This window comes from Heptranchias perlo, chromosome 13 (genome assembly GCF_035084215.1).
Source record: "Heptranchias perlo isolate sHepPer1 chromosome 13, sHepPer1.hap1, whole genome shotgun sequence".
Lineage (NCBI taxonomy): Eukaryota > Metazoa > Chordata > Chondrichthyes > Hexanchiformes > Hexanchidae > Heptranchias > Heptranchias perlo.
This window is the reverse complement of record NC_090337.1, coordinates 2,852,922-2,872,825: the sequence shown is the minus strand read 5'-3', so window position 1 is coordinate 2,872,825 and position 19,904 is coordinate 2,852,922. Positions and strand designations below refer to the sequence as shown.

General features: G+C 51.2%; 1 protein-coding gene across 1 annotated transcript in view; it reads left to right on the top strand.

Moving 5' to 3' along the window:
- Positions 1-19,904, top strand: part of p3h2 (prolyl 3-hydroxylase 2) — a 145,119-nt gene that overhangs the window by 120,201 nt on the left and 5,014 nt on the right. The window contains exons 11-14 of the mRNA XM_067994842.1: positions 218-368; positions 2,300-2,417; positions 5,641-5,716; positions 13,935-14,075. Of these exons, the coding sequence (XP_067850943.1) occupies positions 218-368; positions 2,300-2,417; positions 5,641-5,716; positions 13,935-14,075 (486 nt within the window). The remainder of the gene's footprint in view (positions 1-217; positions 369-2,299; positions 2,418-5,640; positions 5,717-13,934; positions 14,076-19,904) is intronic.

Here is a 19,904-nt window from a genome sequence, read left to right as displayed (position 1 = left end):
TCGAGCCTGGTCGGTCAGGCTCAGTACCAGAATGTGAAGGTGCAGTTAATCGTCGCGGGAAGGGGAGAAGCTGATTAGAACATTTTTGCCCTGTGTGTGTTTAAAATACAAGGTGAACAAGTAAGTCTAAGTGTGCAAGTCAGTGACCTTCTCCTCCTCTGTCAGTAAGTGGACTCCTGTCTCCCCTAACCCTGACCATTTCACTCTTCCTTTTCAGTACGGGTACGAAGGCCGAATCTCGTTGGGCGGGGCCAGGCTATTCTACGACGCTAGTGAGAAGGCTCGGAAGATCGTTCAGTCCTACTTCTTGTTGAACTCCACACTCTACTTCTCATACACTCACCTGGTGTGCAGGACAGCCATTGAAGGTGAGGCTCCCGGGGAGTTCCTTTCTGTAGGGTGTGACCGGTATGGAGAAGTGTGCAAAGAGTGAGTAGAGAACGTTGGGACAAAGTAATTGTGTAAGTTGAAACTCGGGTGTAGTGGGACTCTTTGGTGGTACGGAGTAGGCCGATGTATCCAGATGTCTCCTTCATCGGAAATAAGAGCAGCTGGGGGTTGTTCTCCTTCGAGCAGAGAAGGTTAAGGGGAGATTTAATAGAGGTGTTCAAAATCATGAGGGGATTTGATAGAGTAAATAAGGAGACACTGTTTCCAGTGGTGGTGGGGGTCGGTAACCAGAGGACACAGGTTTTATCAATTGCAAACGAACCAGAGGGGAGATGAGGAGAATTTTTTTTACGCAGCGAGTTGTTCTGATCTGGAATGCGCTGCCTGAAAGGGCGGTGGAAGCAGATTCAATAATAACTTTCGAATGGGAACTGGATAAATACTTGAAGGGGATAAAATTCCAGGGCTATGGGGAAAGAGCAGGGGAGTGGGACTAATTGGATAGCTCTTTCATGGAGCTGGCACAGGCACTATGGGCCGAATGGCCTCCTTCTTTGCTGTAAGATTCAATGATTCATTGGGCACTTGCTCTCCATATTGTTGGGCGCAGGGCCCTGATGCCTACCCAACACTAAAAACACCTAGAGTGCTCTCATGCGTCCAGCAGAAGCTAGAACACTGGGAGCTCTCCCAGGAAAAGCTGCCGGTTTCCTGAAGGCAATCAGCGGCCCTTTACTGGCTGCTGCTCCCACCTGGTGTGGGAGGAGCATCAGAAAAATATGTTAATGAACTGTGAATCTGTGTTCAGCTGCACACGGTGCTTGTTATTGGCCTCTTGGTGTCCGTGTCCGTTAGACTGTATTGTATCTCAGGAACCAAATCGCACCTCAGGAAGGATATATTGGCCTGGGAGGGGGTGCAGAATGATATCGGGGGCTGAAAGAGTTAAATTACGAGGACAGGTTGCATTAGACTAGGTTTGTATTCCCTCGAGTATAGAAGGTTGAGGGGCGATCTAATCGAGGGGTTTAATATGATAAAAGGATTTGATAGGGTAGATAGAGAGAAACTATTTCCTCTGGTGGGGGGAGTCCAGAACAAGGGGGAATAACCTTAAAATTAGAGCCGGGCCGTTCAGGGCTGATGTCAGGAAACACTTCCTCACACAAAGGGGAGTGGAAATCTGGAACTCTCTCCCCCAAAAAAGGCTGTGGATGCTGGGGGTCAATTGGAGCTTTCAAGACTGAGATCGATAGAGTTTAGTCCGGTCAGGGTATCGAGGGATTTGGAGCAAAGGCGAGAAAATGGATTTGAGGTGCAGATCAGCCATGATCTAATAGGATGGGGGAACAGGTTTGAGGGGCTGAATGGCCTCCTCCTGCATTTGTTTCAGTTCCCTCACCTAAACCCGACCTCTACAGAGGTGAGGTGGAAGTCCATGGAGCGACTGTCCAAGATCCGGGAAAAGGGCTCCACGAATGGCGGAGAAGCCGGGATGCTCCGACCCGAAGCCGGGCGGGGAGGTGGGGGGTGGGGGGCATCGGGGCGGTCACTGGGGGAGGGGTCACCGGAAGGAGGGGGTGCCGGGGGAGGGGGTGGTCACTGGGGGGGACGGGGCACTGGGAGAAGGGGAGCACTGGAGGGGAGCGGTTCACCCCAAGGCCGGCAGTGGGCCAAGTAGCAACGTTCCTGCCTGATCAATAAACCTGCTGGGAAATTACCGCAAACGTTTGGAGTTTTTAATTCCGGTTTAAACAAAGAAAGGAAGGTAGTTGTGAAAAGTGAGTGTGAGGTTCGGGGGGAGACTGGGAGTTGGGTTTCAGCCACAGCCGGGAGGGGGATCTGCGGGGGGTGGAGAAGCAGGCGCTGGGTTTATTTGTGCGACGGACTGATTCCATTGTATTTCCAGGTCAGCAAGACAATCGCAATGACCTGAGTCACCCCATTCATGCAGATAACTGCCTGCTCGACCCAGACACCAGCGAGTGCTGGAAGGAACCACCGGCCTACACTTATAGGGATTACAGGTAATGGGAAATGCCATCAGCTCTGTGCAACAACAACAAGTTGCATTTATATAGTGGCTTTAACGTAGTAAAACGTCCCAAGGTGCTTCACAGGAGCGATTATCAAACAAAATTTGACACCGAGCCCCATAAGGAGATATTAGGACAGGTGACCAAAAGCTTGGTCAAAGAGGGAGGTTTTAAGGAGAGTCTTAAAGGAAGAGAGAGAGGCGGAGAGGTTTAGGGAGGGAATTCCAGAGCTTAGGGCCCAGGCAGCTGAAGGCCCGGCCGCCAATAGTGGAGCGATTAAAATCTGGGAGGCAAGAATTGGAGGAGCGCAGAGATCTCGGAGGGCTGGAGGGCTGGAGGAGGTTACAGAGACAGGGAGGGGTGAGACCATGGAGGGATTTAAAAACATGGATGAGAATTTTAAAATCGAGGTGTTCCCGGACCAGGAGCCAATGTAGGTCAGCGAGCACAGGGGGTGATGAGTTTTGGATGAGCTCAAGTTTATGGAGGGTGGAAGATGGGAGGCCGTCCAGGAGAGCATTGGAATAGTCGAGTCTGGAGGTAACAAAGGCACGGATGAGGGTTTCAGCAGCAGATGAGCTGAGGCGGGGCGGAGACGGGTGATGTTACGGAGGTGGGAGTAGGCGGTCTTGGTGATGGAGAGGATATGGGGTCGGAAACTCATCTCAGGGTCAAATAGGAGGCCAAGGTTGTGAACGGCCTGGTTCAGCGTCAGACAGTGGCCGGGGAGAGGGATGGAGTCGGTGGCCGGGGAGAGGGATGGAGTCGGTGGATGGGGAGAGGGATGGAGTCGGTGGCCGGGGAGAGGGATGGAGTCGGTGGCCGGGGAGAGGGATGGAGTCGGTGGATGGGGAGAGGGATGGAGTCGGTGGCCGGGGAGAGGGATGGAGTCGGTGGCCGGGGAGAGGGATGGAGTCGGTGGATGGGGAGAGGGATGGAGTCGGTGGCCGGGGAGAGGGATGGGGTCGGTGGCCGGGGAGAGGGATGGAGTCGGTGGCCGGGGAGAGGGATGGAGTCGGTGGCCGGGGAGAGGGATGGAGTCGGTGGATGGGGAGAGGGATGGAGTCGGTGGCCGGGGAGAGGGATGGAGTCGGTGGATGGGGAGAGGGATGGAGTCAGTGGCCGGGGAGAGGGATGGAGTCGGTGGCCGGGGAGAGGGATGGAGTCGGTGGCCGGGGAGAGGGATGGAGTCGGTGGCCGGGGAGAGGGATGGAGTCGGTGGACGGGGAGAGGGATGGAGTCGGTGGCCGGGGAGAGGGATGGAGTCGGTGGCTCGGGAATGGAGTTTGCAGCGGGGACCGAAGACAATGGCTTCAGTCTTCCCAATATTGAGTAGGAGAAAATTTTTGCTTGTCCAGTACTGGATGTCGGACAAGCAATGCGACAAATCAGAGACAGTGGAGGGGTCGATGGGGGTGGTGGTGAGGTAGAGCTGGGTGCCGTCAGTGTACATGTGGAATCTGACGTTGTGTTTTTGGATGATGTCGCTGAAGGGCAGCATGTAGATGAGAAATAGGGGCCAAGGATAGATCCTTGGGGGGACTCCAGAGGTAACAGTGCTGGAGCGGGAAGAGAAGCCATTTCAGGTGATTCTCCGACTACGACTGGATAGATAAGAATGGAACCAGGTAAGTGCAGTCCCACCCAGCTGGACAACGGAGGAGAGGCGGTGGAGGAGGATGGTGTGGTCAACCGTGTCAAAGACTGCAGACAGGTGGAGAAGGATGAGGAGGGATAGTTTACCACGGTCACAGTTACATAGGATGTCATTTGAGACTTTGATAAGGGCCGATTCAGCACTGTGGCGGGGCAGAAAACGGATTTGAGGGATTCAAACATGGAGTTGTGGGAAAGATAGGCACAGATTTGGGAGATGACAACACATTCGAGAACTTTGGAGAGGAGAGAGAGGTTGGAGATGGGGCGGTAGTTTGCAAGGTCAGAGGAGTCAAGATGGGTTTTTTGAGGAGTGGGGTGATGACAGCAGATTTGAAGGGGAGGGGGACAGTACCTGAGGAGAGGGAACCGTTAACAATATCAGCTAACATGGGGGCCAGGAAGGGAAGTTGGGTGGTCAGCAGTTTGATGCGAATAGAGTGGAGGGAACAGGAGGTGGGTCTCATGGTCAAGATAAGCTCAGAGAGGGCATGAGGGGAGATAGGAGAGAAACTGTCTCTGATCCCCCCCAGTGACACTGTCTCTGTTCCCCTCCCCCCCAGTGACACTGTCTCTGATCCCCCCCCAGTGACACTGTCTCTGTTGCCCCCCAGTGACACTGTCTCTGTTCCCCACCCCCCAGTGACACTGTCTCTGTTCCCCACCCCCCCAGTGACACTGTCTCTGTCCCCCCCCAGTGACACTGTCTCTGTTCCCCCCCAGTGACACTGTCTCTGTTCCCCCCCAGTGACACTGTCTCTGTTCCCCCCCAGTGACACTGTCTCTGTCCCCCCCCAGTGACACTGTCTCTGTTCCCCCCCAGTGACACTGTCTCTGTTCCCTCCCCCAGTGACACTGTCTCTGTCCCCTCCCCAGTGACATTGTCTCTGTTCCCCCCTAGTGACACTGTCTCTGTTCCCCCCCCAGTGACACTGTCTCTGTTCCCCACCCCCCCAGTGACACTGTCTCTGTTCCCCCCCCAGTGACACTGTCTCTGTTCCCCCCCCCCAGTGACACTGTCTCTGTTCCCCCCCCAGTGACACTGTCTCTGTTCCCCCCCCAGTGACACTGTCTCTGTTCCCCACCCCCCCAGTGACACTGTCTCTGATCCCCCCCCCCCAGTGACACTGTCTCTGTCCCCCTCCCAGTGACACTGTCTCTGTTCCCCCCCCAGTGACACTGTCTCTGTTCCCCCCCCAGTGACACTGTCTCTGTTCCCCCCCCCCAGTGACACTGTCTCTGTTCCCCCCCCCCCCAGTGACACTGTCTCTGTTCCCCCCCCAGTGACACTGTCTCTGTTCCCCCCCCCCAGTGACACTGTCTCTGTTCCCCCCCCAGTGACACTGTCTCTGTTCCCCCCCCCCAGTGACACTGTCTCTGTTCCCCCCCCCCAGTGACACTGTCTCTGTTCCCCCCCCCCAGTGACACTGTCTCTGTTCCTCCCCCCAGTGACACTGTCTCTGTTCCCCCCCCCCAGTGACACTGTCTCTGTTCCCCCCCCCCAGTGACACTGTCTCTGTTCCTCCCCCCAGTGACACTGTCTCTGTTCCCCCCCCAGTGCCATCTTATACCTGAATGGAGATTTTGAAGGAGGAGAATTCATCTTTACAGAACTTGATGCAAAGACGATAACGGTGAGTGTGATGCTTTTCGCCGTCTTTAATTCGAGGTATTTATTGTTAATTTCCCTCCCTCGATCACCAAGAGGGAGGGAGAGCCTGTTTTAAGGTTGGTTGCTTGCCCATCTATCTGCTCACTTCGTCACCACTTTAGTCTGAATTCGAAGTGCCCTGTGCCTCTCGCACTGGTCATAAACACATCTTAAAGTTTCTGCACTTCGAGAGACAGTCCTGAGTTGGGAGGAGTGGCAGATCTGGTCCGCACGCTGCCCTGTCCCGTCTGGGACTTTGGTTCTAATCCAGCTCTGACTGGGATGAACATCCCTCCTGTCCGATGACTCGGATTTCCGAGTAAACTAAGTTTGGGATCAGCTGGACTCCAAGTCCCAGTGAGCGCAGAGTTTGGAAGCGCGTTGGCAGTCTCTCCCGGACTGTGTGGCAATGGCTACGTCCCCCGGTGGTGGAGAGGGCTCTGAGGTTAGGCCTGAGGCAGGTTGTTGGTTCAGGGTGAGGGAGACATCCTTGCCTGACCAATGGAACGCAAACCCTAGAGTTCTGATCAAAGTCAAACCAACCAACCCAATTCAGCCAAGGTGAACTACTCTAACAGGGTTAACCCTTGAATGACTACAGCGCGTAAATACGTATGAAACGCCAAACTAAGGACAAGGTATGAGATGGCCAGCCGTGCCCTGGTGCTGTTCTTGGGGTATTTATCAAGGGGAAAAGAAACTGAATGTATCTCAACATAATCTTGGATCTCCAATAATTTAAACTCTTCCTCATTCATTCATCCACACATGGACAGGAAGTACAAGGCCTGTCAGCTTGGTTGAGTTGGTCGCACTCTCTCTCTCCGAGTCCGAAGGTCGTGGGTTCGAGCCCCCACTCCAGGACATGAGCACATGATCCAGGCCGACAGTCCCAGTGCAGTACTGAGGGAGTGCCGCACTGTCGGAGGGTCAGTACTGAGGGAGTGCTGCACTGTCGGAGGGTCAGTACTGAGGGAGTGCTGCACTGTCGGAGGGTCAGTACTGAGGGAGCGCTGCACTGTCGGAGGGTCAGTACTGAGGGAGTGCTGCACTGTCGGAGGGTCAGTACTGAGGGAGTGCTGCACTGTCGGAGGGTCAGTACTGAGGGAGTGCTGCACTGTCGGGGGGTCAGTACTGAGGGAGCGCTGCACTGTCGGAGGGTCAGTACTGAGGGAGCGCTGCACTGTCGGGGGGTCAGTACTGAGGGAGCGCTGCACTGTCGGAGGGTCAGTACTGAGGGAGTGCTGCACTGTCGGAGGGTCAGTACTGAGGGAGCGCTGCACTGTCGGGGGGTCAGTACTGAGGGAGCGCTGCACTGTCGGAGGGTCAGTACCGAGGGAGCGCTGCACTGTCGGAGGGTCAGTACTGAGGGAGTCCTGCACTGTCGGAGGGTCAGTACTGAGGGAGTCCTGCACTGTCGGAGGGTCAGTACTGAGGGAGTGCTGCACTGTCGGAGGGTCAGTACTGAGGGAGTCCTGCACTGTCGGAGGGTCAGTACTGAGGGAGTCCTGCACTGTCGGAGGGTCAGTAATGAGGGAGTCCTGCACTGTCGGAGGGTCAGTACTGAGGGAGTCCTGCACTGTCGGAGGGTCAGTACTGAGGGAGTCCTGCACTGTCGGAGGGTCAGTACTGAGGGAGTCCTGCACTGTCGGAGGGTCTGTCTTTTGGATGAGCTGTGCCCCCATCTACCTATTAAGCTGCATTTAGAAGATCCAATGACATTATTCAAAGAAAATACTGGGAGTTCGCCTGGTGTCCGGGTTAATATTTATCCCTCAGCCACATTACCAAAAGCAGATTAGATGGTCGTTTATCTCATTTGCTGTGTGTGGGATCTTTCTGTGCACCATTTGGCTGTTGTGTTTCCTATGTTAGAACAGTGATTGCACTTCTAAAGTAATTAATTGGCTGTGAGGCACTTTGGGCTGTCCTGAGCTTGAGGAGGTCGCTGTATAAATGCAAGTCCTTCCCTCCTTCTCGTACAGTGTTGCCTCAACGAGTTAGACGTTTATGGACTACCCTGACACGAAGACTTGTTCGACCTGTTCTATCACCACACTGTGGGCCGATATCTGAGGCAGCTCATGGTGCCGTCTGCTGCTTGACGTGATCTATGTGCATCAAAGGGCATGTCGCTGTCCTGAATCCATCAGCTTGAGTTGACGAGCACCAGTTTGAGTCGACTACAGTGGTCCGATCTGGGCTCAGTATTATCCCAGGAAGTCCCACCTGTACGACCTGCATGTGATTCCCTGTGCATGGAGGCTGAGCGAATGAGAAGGGTCCAGAGATCGCCTTCTGTAAAGGATGGTCTACAATTAAAAGCCCATTGGCTCTCTCTGACCTGGTGCGTTCAGTTTCTGTCCTGCTGTCACCTTATTCTATCGCTGGTTTCCAGAATTAGATCCTATACAGGAAGAGGAAGGGTCCTGTGGCCAATGAGGCTCTTTGACGTAAAGCTCATGAAATAATGCAGTGCCAGCATTTCCCACCCACTCTAGATGTCTCCTCATTCACTTGTATGTGGAGATTGGCCATCGTTCAGAGAATGAGGAAGACGTGGAGATCTGGAGTGACCAGTGTACGGGCCGCAGTGCCTTATTCCCATTGCTGCTTTTCATTGTAGCCTTAAAGCAGATCCCATTAGAATCTATTGAACAGACGTGGGAGAACAGCCCATAATGTTGAGGTTCAGGAGACTATTAGTGTCTTGCTCTTTCTAAACCAAGCTGTCCACTGAACTCAGTGTCATAGTAATATAGGAACAGGAGGAGGCCATTCAGCCCCTCGAGCCTGTTCCACCATTTATTTAGATCTTGGCTGATCTGTATCTCAACTCCATTTACCCTCCTTTGCTCCGTGTCCCTCGATACCCAACAAAAATCTATCGATCTCAGGCTTGAAAACTCCAATTGATCCCCAGCACCCACAGCCTTTTGGGGGAGAGAGTTCCAGATTCCCACTCCCCTTTGTGTGAAGAAGTGCTTCCTGACATCACCCCTGAACGGCCTGGCTCTAATTTTAAGGTTCTGCCCCCTTGTTCTGGACTCCCCCCACCAGAGGAAATAGTTTCTCTCTACCTTATCGAATCCCTTTATCATTTATCATTTTAAACATCTCGATTAGATCACCCATCAACCTTCTAAACCCAAGGGAATACAAGAAAATTCATACAACCTGTCATTCTATTTTAACCCTATCACCCCCTCCAAGGCCAGTATATCCTTCCTGAGGTGCGGTGCCCAGAACTACGTAGCTTTGGGTTTCTGGCGTTTAATGCAGGCGCACTGCTTCGTGCCAAGAGAATGGGATTCCCTGCCTCGTAGGTCACTGAGATTTTGTGGGCCCTTTCGATCAGACTGTGCTTCGATTTCATCTGAAGTCCTTAACCCGAAGTTGCCTCAGAATTCCATCTCTCTTCAGAGATTCCTCTGCTGTCAGAGCATCTGCTCAGGGATTGGCCGTGGATTTTACCTGATATAAATGACTGTTGAGCCTCGGTGTAGTGTGCAAATCGTCAGTCCTGCTGGTTACCCAGTGGGAGTTGTTTCATTCATGGTTAAAAGGCGCAGAAAGTCATAAATTATAGAATAATCAAATGGTTACAGCACGGAAGGAGGTCATTCGGCCCATTGAGCCCTTGCTGGCTCTCTGTAAGAGCAATCCAGCTAGTCCCATTCCCCTGCTCTTTCCCCGTAGCCCTGCAAATTTTTTCCCTTCAAGTATTTATCCAGTTCCCTTTTGAAGGCCATGATTGAATCTGCCTCCACCACCCCCTCGGGCAGTGCATTCCAGATCCTAACCACTCGCTGTGTAAACAAGTTTTCCCTCATGTCACCTTTGGTTCTTTTGCCAATCACCTGTATTCTCAAGTTCTCGACCTTTCCGCCAATGAGAACAGTTTCTCTTTATTTACTCTGTCTAAACCCTTCATGATTTTGAACACCTCTATCAAATCTCCTCTTAACCTTCTCTGCTCTAAGGAGAACAACCCCAGCTTCTCCAGTCTCTCCACATAACTGAAGTCCCTCATCCCTGGAACCATTCTAGTAAATCTCTTCTGCACCCTCTCTAAGGCCTTCACATCCTTCCTAAAGTGCGGTGCCCAGAACTGGACACAATATTCCAGCTGTAGCCGAACCAGTGTTTCATAAAGGATTTCCAGAAGGCTTTTGACAAGGTGCCACATCAAAGGCTACTACACAAAATAAGAGCTCATGGTGTAGGGGGTAACATATTAGCATGGATAAAGGATTGGTTAGCTAACAGGAAACAGAGAGTAGGCATAAATGGGTCATTTTCAGGTTGGTAAAATGTATCGAGTGGAGTACCACAGGGATCAGTGCTTGGGCCTCAACTATTTACAATCTATATCAATGACTTGGATGAAGGGACTGAATGTCAAGTTGCTGAATTTGTTGATGACACAAAGGTAGGTAGGAAAGTAAGTTGTGAAGAGGACATAAGGAGTCTGCAAAGGGATATAGATAGGTTAAGTGAGTGGGCAAAAATTTGGCAGATGGAATATAATGTGGGAAAATGTGAACTTGTCCACTTTGGCAGGAGGAATATTATTTAAATGGAGAGAGATTGCAGAACTCTGAGGTACAGAGGGATCTGGGTGTCCTAGTACATGAATCACAGAAAGTTAGTATGCAGGTACAGCAAGTGATTAGGAAGGCAAATGGAATGTTGTCATTTATTGCAAGGGGAATGGAATATAAAAGTAGGGATGTTTTGCTACAGTTGTACAGGGCATTGGTGAGACCACATCTAGAATACTGTGTGCAGTTTTGGTCTCTTATTTAAGACTTTTATTTGGACTATAACTTGGTGTTGTAAAATTGTTTACAATTATTTAAGAAAGGACATAATTGCTTTGGAGGCGGTTCAGAGAAGGATCACTCAACTAATTCCTGGGATGAGGGGGTTATCTTATGAGGAAAGGTTGGACAAGTTGAGCCTGTATACACTGGAGTTTAGAAGAATGAGAGGTGATCTTACTGAAACATAAGATCCTGAGGGGACTAGAAGGGGTAGATGCTGAGAGGATGTTTCCCCTTGTGGGAGAGACTAGAACTCGGGGCCACAGTTTAAAAATAAGGGGTCTCCCATTTAAGACGGAGATGAGGAGAATTTTTTCTTTCAGAGGGTCGTGAGTCTGTGGAACTCCCTTCCCCAGAGAGCGGTAGAGGCAGGGTCATTGAATATTTTTAAGGCTGAGTTGGATAGATTCCTGATTAACAAGGGAGTCAAAGGTTATAGTAGGTAGATGGGAAAGTAGGGTTGAGGTCACAATCAGATCAGCCATGATCTTATCAAATGGCAGAGCAGGCTCGAGGGGCTGAATGGCCTACTCCTGCTCTTAATTCGTATGTTCGTATATTCAACATAACCTCCTTGCTTTTGTACTCTATGCCTCTATTTATAAAGCCCAGGATCCCGTATGCTTTTTTAACCGCTTTCTCAACCTGCCCTGCCACCTTCAATGATTTGTGCAAATTTACCCCCAGATCTCTCTGTTCCTGCACCCCCTTTAGAGTTGAGCCCTCGAGTTTATATTGCCTCTCCTCATTCTTCCTGTCAAAATGTATCATTTTACACTTCTCTGTGTTAAATTTCATCTGCCACGTGTCCGCCCATTCCACACCAGCCTGTCTATATCCTCTTGAAGTCTATCACTATCCTCCTCACTGTTCACTACACTTCCAAGTTTTATGTCATCTGCAAATTTTGAAATTGTGCCCTGTACACCCAAGTCCAAGTCATTAATATATTAATATAAATATATATCGATAGTCTTATCATTAGGGCAAATGATTAAACATTGATCAGAAACCAGTATTTTCATCACCACCGAGATTTTTATATAAAACTTGGACGGCAAATTGCAGTGAACACGTGATTCACCCAACCACCCAACGAGAGAGTTCTCGAGCCAATCATTGATCTGCGTGGGGGGGTGTTTGTGAGGGTGGGGGTGTTTATGAGGGTGGGGGGTGTTTGTGAGGGTGGGGGGTGTTTGTGAGGGTGGGGGTTGTTTGTGAGGGTGGGGGTGTTTGTGAGGGTGGGGGGGTGTTTGTGAGGGTGGGGGGGTGTTTGTGAGGGTGGGGGTTGTTTGTGAGGGTGGGGGGTGTTTGTGAGGGTGGGGTGTTGTGAGGGGTGGGGGTGTTTGTGAGGGTGGGGGTTTGTTTGTGAGGGTGGGGGGTGTTTGTGAGGGTGTGGGTTGTTTGTGAGGGTGGGGGTTGTTTGTGAGGTTGGGGGTTGTTTGTGAGGGTGGGGGGTTGTGAGGTTGGGGGTTGTTTGTGAGGGTGGGGGGTGTTTGTGAGGGGGGTTGTTTGTGAGGGTGGGGTTGTTTGTGGGTGGGGGTTGTTTGTGAGGTGGGTGTTGTGAGGGTGGGGGTTGTTTGTGAGGGTGGGGGTGTTTGTGAGGGGGGGTGTTGTGAGGGTGGGGGGTGTTTGTGAGGGTGGGGGTGTTTGTGAGGTGGGGGGTGTTTTGGGGGGTGTGATGTGAGGGGGGTGTTTGTGGAGGTGGTGTAGGTGTGAGGGTGGGTGTTGTGTGGGGGGTGTTTGTAGGGTGGGTGGGTGTGAGGGTGGGGTTGTGTGAGGGTGGGGGTGTTGTGAGGGTGGGGGTTGTTGTGAGGGTGGGGGGTTGTTTGTGAGGGTGGGGGGTGTTTGTGAGGGGTGGGGGTGGTGTTTGTGAGGGTGGGGGTGTGTTTGTGAGGGTGGGGGGTGTGTTGTGAGGGTGGGGGGGTGTTTGTGAGGGTTGGGGGGTGTTTGTGAGGGTGGGGGTTGTTTGTGAGGGGGTGGGGTGTTTGTGGGGGTGGGGGGGTGTTTGTGAGGGTGGGGGGGTGTTTGTGAGGGTGGGGGTTGTTTGTGAGGGTGGGGGGGTTGGGTGGTGGGGGTGTTGTGAGGGTGGGGGGGTGTTTGTGAGGGTGGGGGGGGTTGTGAGGGGTGGGGGAGTGTTAGGTGGGGGGTGTGGGGGTGGGGGGGTGTTTGTGAGGGTGGGGGGGTGGTGTGGGGTGGGGGGTGTTGTGAGGGTGGGGGTTGTTTGGGGGTGGGGGGTGTTTGTGAGGGTGGGGGGGTGTTTGTGAGGGTGGGGGGTGTTTGTGAGGGGTGGGGGGGTGGGTGAGGGTGTGGGGGGTGTGGTGGGGTGGGGGGTGTTTGTGGGGGGGTGGGGTGGGTGTGTGGGTGGGGGGTGTTGTGGGGTGGGGGGTGTTGTGGGGTGGGGGGGTGTGTTGTGAGGGTGGGGTTGTTGTGAGTGGTGGGGGTGTTGTGAGGGTGGGGTGGTTGTTTGTGAGGGTTGGGGGGTGTTTGTGAGGGTGGGGGTTGTTGTGAGGTGAGGGGGGTGTTTGTGAGGGTGGGGGTGTTTGTGAGGGTGGGGTGGGGGTAGGGTGTGAAGGGTAGGAGGGATTGTTTGTGAGGGTTGGGGGGTGTTTGTGAGGGTGGGGGAGTGGGTTGGTTGAGGGTGGGGAGGTGTTTGTGGAGGGTGGGGGGTTGTTTGTGGGGTGTTGGGGTGTTTTTGGGGTGGGGGTTGTTGTGAGGGTGGGGGGGAGTTTGTGGGGGGGGGGTTGTTTGTGAGGGTGGGGGGTGTTTTTGAGGGTGGGGGTTGTTTGTGAGGGTGGGGGGTGTTTGTGAGGGTGGGGGGTGTTTGTGAGGGTGGGGGGTGTTTGTGAGGGTGGGGGTTGGGTGATAGTCTTTGTCGGGACTATATTTGAAGATTAGCTCCAGTGTTACCTGTGAGAATCTCTCTCTGTTGACCCTAAATCCCAGCTGTCGCAGGTTCCTCAGAATATTCTGCCTCTTCTATTTCCTTCCCTCTTTTCCCTCCCACTGACGTGTGTCGTGTGTGAGGGTCTCGAGGCTGTTGTCAGAGACCCCCCTCAATGCCAGGTTACGATTCTGGCTGTTGGGGGTGTCCCACTTGCTCAATCTTTTCCTGCTCCTTCAGTCTACGGGTTTTTAAAATGACTTCCTTCCTGATTTAACTTTTCTCCTTCCCTTGAAGCTGTTCTGCTCCTGGGACTCACCTGAATTTCTCAACAAACAAACAAACAATCAGGTCGTTTTAAAACCTGCACCTTTTTACAGAGGGGCCCAGTTGTTGGGTTGAAGGGAGCAGATCTGTTTGTTGCGGATGTTTCTTCTTGTTATTATTTGGCGTTCTTCAGACTCTGATTCACAGTTTCAAATCCCCTCCAGGCTACGGTGAGACCACAGTGTGGTCGGATGGTTGGGTTCTCGTCTGGAGGAGAGAATCCGCACGGAGTGAAGGCAGTCACAAAGGGCCAGCGGTGCGCGGTGGCCTTGTGGTTTACGTTGGATCCGCTATTCAGAGAGTTGGTGAGTCTGTCCAAGTGTGCGGTCAGGGGTGGGGGGGTTTAATTAAATAATTCTTGTGTCCCATACCATTGTATCATAGTAGGTTTCAGAACACGAGGCCTTTCGGCCCATTGTGCCTGGCCCGGCTCTTTGAAAGAGCTATCCAATTTGTCCCATTTCGCTCTGCTCTTTCCCCTTATCCCTGCAATTGTTTTCCCTTCAAGTATTTATCCAATTCCCTTTTGAAAGTTATTATTGAATCTGCTTCCACCGCCCTTTCAGGCAGCGCATTCCAGATCAGAACAACTCGCTGCCTAAAAAAATGTTTCCTCATCTCCCCTCTGGTTCTTTTGCCAATCACCTTAAATCTGTGTCCTCTGGTTACCGACCCTTTTTTTAATTCGTTCATGGGATGTGGGCGTCGCTGGCGAGGCCGGCGTTTATTGCCCATCCCTAATTGCCCTTGAGAAGGTGGTGGTGAGCCGCCTTCTTGAACCGCTGCAGTCCGTGTGGTGAAAGTTCTCCCACAGTGCTGTTAGGAAGGGAGTTCCAGGATTTTGACCCAGCGACGATGAAGGAACGGCGATATATTTCCAAGTCAGGATGGTGTGTGACTTGAAGGGGAACGTGCAGGTGGTGTTGTTCCCATGTACCTGCTGCCCTTGTCCTTCGAGGTGGTAGAGGTCGCGGGTTTGGGAGGTGCTGTCAAAGAAGCCTTGGCGAGTTGCTGCAGTGCATCCTGTGGATGGTCCACACTGCAGCCATGGTGCGCCGGTGGTGGAGGGAGTGAATGTTTAGGGTGGTGGATGGGGTGCCAATCAAGCGGGCTGCTTTGTCCTGGATGGTGTCGAGGTTGTTGGAGCTGCACTCATCCAGGCAAGTGGAGAATATTCCTGACTTATGCCTTGTAGATGGTGGAAAGGCTTTGGTGAGTCAGGAGGTGAGTCACTCGCCGCAGAATACCCAGCCTCTGACCTGCTCTTGTAGCCACAGTATTTATGTGGCTGGTCCAGTTAAGTTTCTGGTCAATGGTGACCCCCAGGATGTTGATGGTGGGGGATTCAGCGATGGTAATGCCGTTGAATGTCAAGGAGAAGTGGTTAGACTCTCTCTTGTTTGAGATGGTCATTGCCTGGCACTTGTCTGGAGTGAATGTTACTTGCCACTTATCAGCCCAAGCCTGGATGTTGTCTAGGTCTTGCTGCATGTGGACACGGACTGCTTCATTATCTGAGGGGTTGCAAATGGAACATCCCCATTTCTGACCTTATGATGGAGGGAAGGTCATTGATGAAGCAGCTGAAGGTGGTTGGGCCTGGGACACTGCCCTGAGGAATCATAGAATCATAGAAGTTTACAACATGGAAACAGGCCCTTCGGCCCAACATGTCCATGTCGCCCAGTTTATACCACTAAGCTAGTCCCAGTTGCCTGCACTTGGCCCATATCCCTCTATACCCATCTTACCCATGTAACTGTCCAAATGCTTTTTAAAAGACAAAATTGTACCCGCCTCTACTACTGCCTCTGGCAGCTCATTCCAGACACTCACCATCCTTTGAGTGAAAAAATTGCCCCTCTGGACCCTTTTGTATCTCTCCCCTCTCACCTTAAATCTATGCCCCCTCGTTATAGACTCCCCTACCTTTGGGAAAAGATTTTGACTATCGACCTTATCTATGCCCCTCATTATTTTATAGACTTCTATAAGATCACCCCTAAACCTCCTACTCTCCAGGGAAAAAAGTCTAAGTCTATCCAACCTCTCCCTATAAGTCAAACCATCAAGTCCCGGTAGCATCCTAGTAAATCTTTTCTGCACTCTTTCTAGTTTAATAATATCCTTTCTATAATAGGGTGACCAGAACTGTACACAATATTCCAAGTGTGGCCTTACTAATGTCTTGTACAACTTCAACAAGACATCCCAACTCCTGTATTCAATGTTCTGACCAATGAAACCAAGCATGCCGAATGCCTTCTTCACCACCCTATCCACCTGTGACTCCACTTTCAAGGAGCTATGAACCTGTACTCCTAGATCTCTTTGTTCTATAACTCTCCCCAACGCCATACCATTAACGGAGTAGGTCCTGGCCCGATTCGATCTACCAAAATGCATCACCTCACATTTATCTAAATTAAACTCCATCTGCCATTCATCGGCCCACTGGCCCAATTTATCAAGATCCCGTTGCAATCCTAGATAACCTTCTTCACTGTCCACAATGCCACCAATCTTGGTGTCATCTGCAAACTTACTAACCATGCCTCCTAAATTCTCATCCAAATCATTAATATAAATAACAAATAACAGCGGACCCAGCACCGATCCCTGAGGCACACCGCTGGTCACAGGCCTCCAGTTTGAAAAACAACCCTCTACAACCACCCTCTGTCTTCTGTCGTCAAGCCAATTTTGTATCCAATTGGCTACCTCACCTTGGATCCTGTGAGATCTAACCTTATGTAACAACCTACCATGCGGTACCTTGTCAAAGGCTTTGCTGAAGTCCATGTAGACCACGTCTACTGCACAGCCCTCATCTATCTTCTTGGTTACCCCTTCAAAAAACTCAATCAAATTTGTGAGACATGATTTTCCTCTCACAAAACCATGCTGACTGTTCCTAATCAGTCCCTGCCTCTCCAAATGCCCGTAGATCCTGTCTCTCAGAATACCATCTAACAACTTACCCACTACAGATGTCAGGCTCACCGGTCTGTAGTTCCCAGGCTTTTCCCTGCCGCCCTTCTTAAACAAAGGCACAACATTTGCTACCCTCCAATCTTCAGGCACCTCACCTGTAGCTGTCGATGATTCAAATATCTCTGCTAGGGGACCCGCAATTTCCTCCCTGACCTCCCATAACGTCCTGGGATACATTTCATCAGGTCCCGGAGATTTATCTACCTTGATGCGCGTTAAGACTTCCAGCACCTCCCTCTCTGTAATATGTATACTCCTCAAGACATCACTATTTATTTCCCCAAGTTCCCTAACATCCATGCCTTTCTCAACCGTAAATACCGATGTGAAATATTCATTCAGGATCTCACCCATCTCTTGTGGTTCCGCACATAGATGACCTTGTTGATCCTTAAGAGGCCCTACTCTCTCCCTAGTTACTCTTTTGCCCTTTATGTATTTGTAGAAGCTCTTTGGATTCACCTTTGCCTTATCTGCCAAAGCAATCTCATGTCCCCTTTTTGCCTTCCTGATTTCTCTCTTAACTCTACTCCGGCAATCTCTATACTCTTCAAGGGATCCACTTGATCCCAGCTGCCTATGCATGTCATATGCCTCCTTCTTCTTTCTGACTAGAGCCTCAATCTCCCGAGTCATCCAAGGTTCCCTACTTCTACCAGCCTTGCCCTTCACTTTATAAGGAATGTGCTTACCCTGAACTCTGGTTAACACACTTTTGAAGGCCTCCCACTTACGAGACGTCCCTTTGCCTGCCAACAGACTCTCCCAATCAACTTCTGAAAGTTCCTGTCTAATACCATCAAAATTGGCCTTTCCCCAATTTAGAATTTTAACTTTTGGGCCAGACCTATCCTTCTCCATAGCTATCTTAAAACTAATGGAATTATGATCACTGGTCCCAAAGTGATCCCTCACTAACACTTCTGTCACCTGCCCTTCCTTATTTCCCAAGAGGAGGTCAAGTTTTGCCCCCTCTCTAGTCGGGCCATCCACATACTGAATGAGAAATTCCTCCTGAATACACTCAACAAATTTCTCTCCATCCAAGCCCCTAATGCTATGTCTGTCCCAGTCAATGTTGGGAAAGTTAAAGTCCCCTACTATTACCACCCTATTTTTCTTGCAGCTGTCTGTAATCTCCTTACATATTTGCTCCTCAATTTCCCGTTGACTATTTGGGGGTCTGTAGTACAATCCTATCAAAGTGATCTCTCCCTTCTTATTTTTCAGTTCTACCCATATAGACTCAGTGGGCGAACCCTCGGAATATCCCCTCTCACTACTGCCGTGATGTTCTCCCTAATCAAGAACGCAACTCCCCCTCCTCTCTTACCTCCTGCTCTATCTTTCCTATAGCATCTGTACCCTGGAACATTGAGCTGCCAGTCCTGCCCCTTCCTTAGCCATGTTTCAGTAATAGCTATAACATCCCAGTTCCATGTACCCATCCATGCCCTGAGTTCATCTGACTTGCCCATCAGACTTCTTGCATTGAAATAAATGCAGTTTAATCTAGACTTCCCTTGGTCTTTGCCCTGCTTTCTCAGACCATCTGTCCGGTCATGTTCTGTACACTCTCCCTTACTGCCTTTTGTTTCTGTCACCACTTTATTTCCCACTGACTTCCTACATCGGTTCCCATCCCCCTGCCACATTAGTTTAAACCCTCCCCAACAGCACTAGCAAACACTCCCCCTAGGACATTGGTTCCAGTCCCGCCCAGATGCAGACCGTCCAATTTGTACTGGTCCCACCTCCCCCAGAACCGGTTCCAATGTCCCAGGAATTTGAATCCCTCCCTCTGGCACCATCTCTCAAGCCACGTATTCATCTTAGCTATCCTGTCATTCCTACTCTGACTAGCCCGTGGCACTGGTAGCAATCCTGAGATTACTACCTTTGAGGTCCTACTTTTTAGTTTAACTCCTAACTCCCTAAATTCAGCTTGTAGGACCTCATCCCGTTTTTTACCTATATCGTTGGTACCTATATGCACCACGACAACTGGCTGTTCACCCTCCCCCTCCAGAATGCCCTGCAGCCGCTCTGAGACATCCCTGACCCTTGCACCAGGGAGGCAACATACCATCCTGGAGTCTCGGTTGCGTCCGCAGAAACGCCTGTCTATTCCCCTTACAATCGAGTCCCCTATCACTATAGCTCTGCCACTCTTTTTCCTACAGCAATGTCCTGGGGCTGAGATAATTGGCCTCCAACAACCAGTACCACCTTCCTTTGTGCTAGGTATGACTCCAGCCACTGGAGAGTTTTCCCCCTGACTCCCATTGACTTCAATTTTACTGGGGCTCCTTGGTGCCACACTCGGTCAAATGCTGCCTTGATGTCAAGGGCAGTCACTCTCACCTCACCTCTGGAATTCAGCTCTTTTGTCCATGTTTGGACCAAGGCTGTAATGAGGTCTGGAGCCGAGTGGTCCTGGCAGAACCCAAACTGAGATCGGTGAGCAGGTTATTGGTGAGTAAGTGCCGCTTGATAGCACTGTCGACAACACCTTCCATCACTTTGCTGATGATCGAGAGTAGACTGATGGGGCGGTAATTGGCCGGATTGGATTTGTCCTGCTTTTTGTGGACAGGACGTACCTGGGCAATTTTCCACATTGTCGGGTAGATGCCAGTGTTGTAGCTGTACTGGAACAGCTTGGCTAGAGGCGCAGCTAGTTCTGGAGCACAAGTCTTCAGCACTACAGCCGGGATGTTGTCGGGGCCCATAGCCTTTGCTGTATCCAGTGCACTCAGCCCTTTCTTGATATCACGTGGAGTGAATCGAATTGGTTGAAGACCGGCTTCTGAGATGGTGGGGATCTCGGGAAGAGGCCGAGATGGATCATCCACTCGGCACTTCTGGCTGCCACTGGAAACAGTTTCTCCTTATTTACTCTATCAAAACCCCTCATGATTTTGAACACCTCTATCAAATCTCCCCTTAACCTTCTCTGCTCCAACGAGATCAACCTCAGCTTTTCAAGTCTCTTCACATAAATGAAGTCCCTCATCCCTGGAACCATTCTAGTAAATCTCTTCTGCACCCTCTCTAAGGCCTTCACATCCTTCCTAAAGTGTGGTGCCTAGAATTGAACACAATACTCCAGCTGAGGCCTAACCAGTGTTTTATGAAGG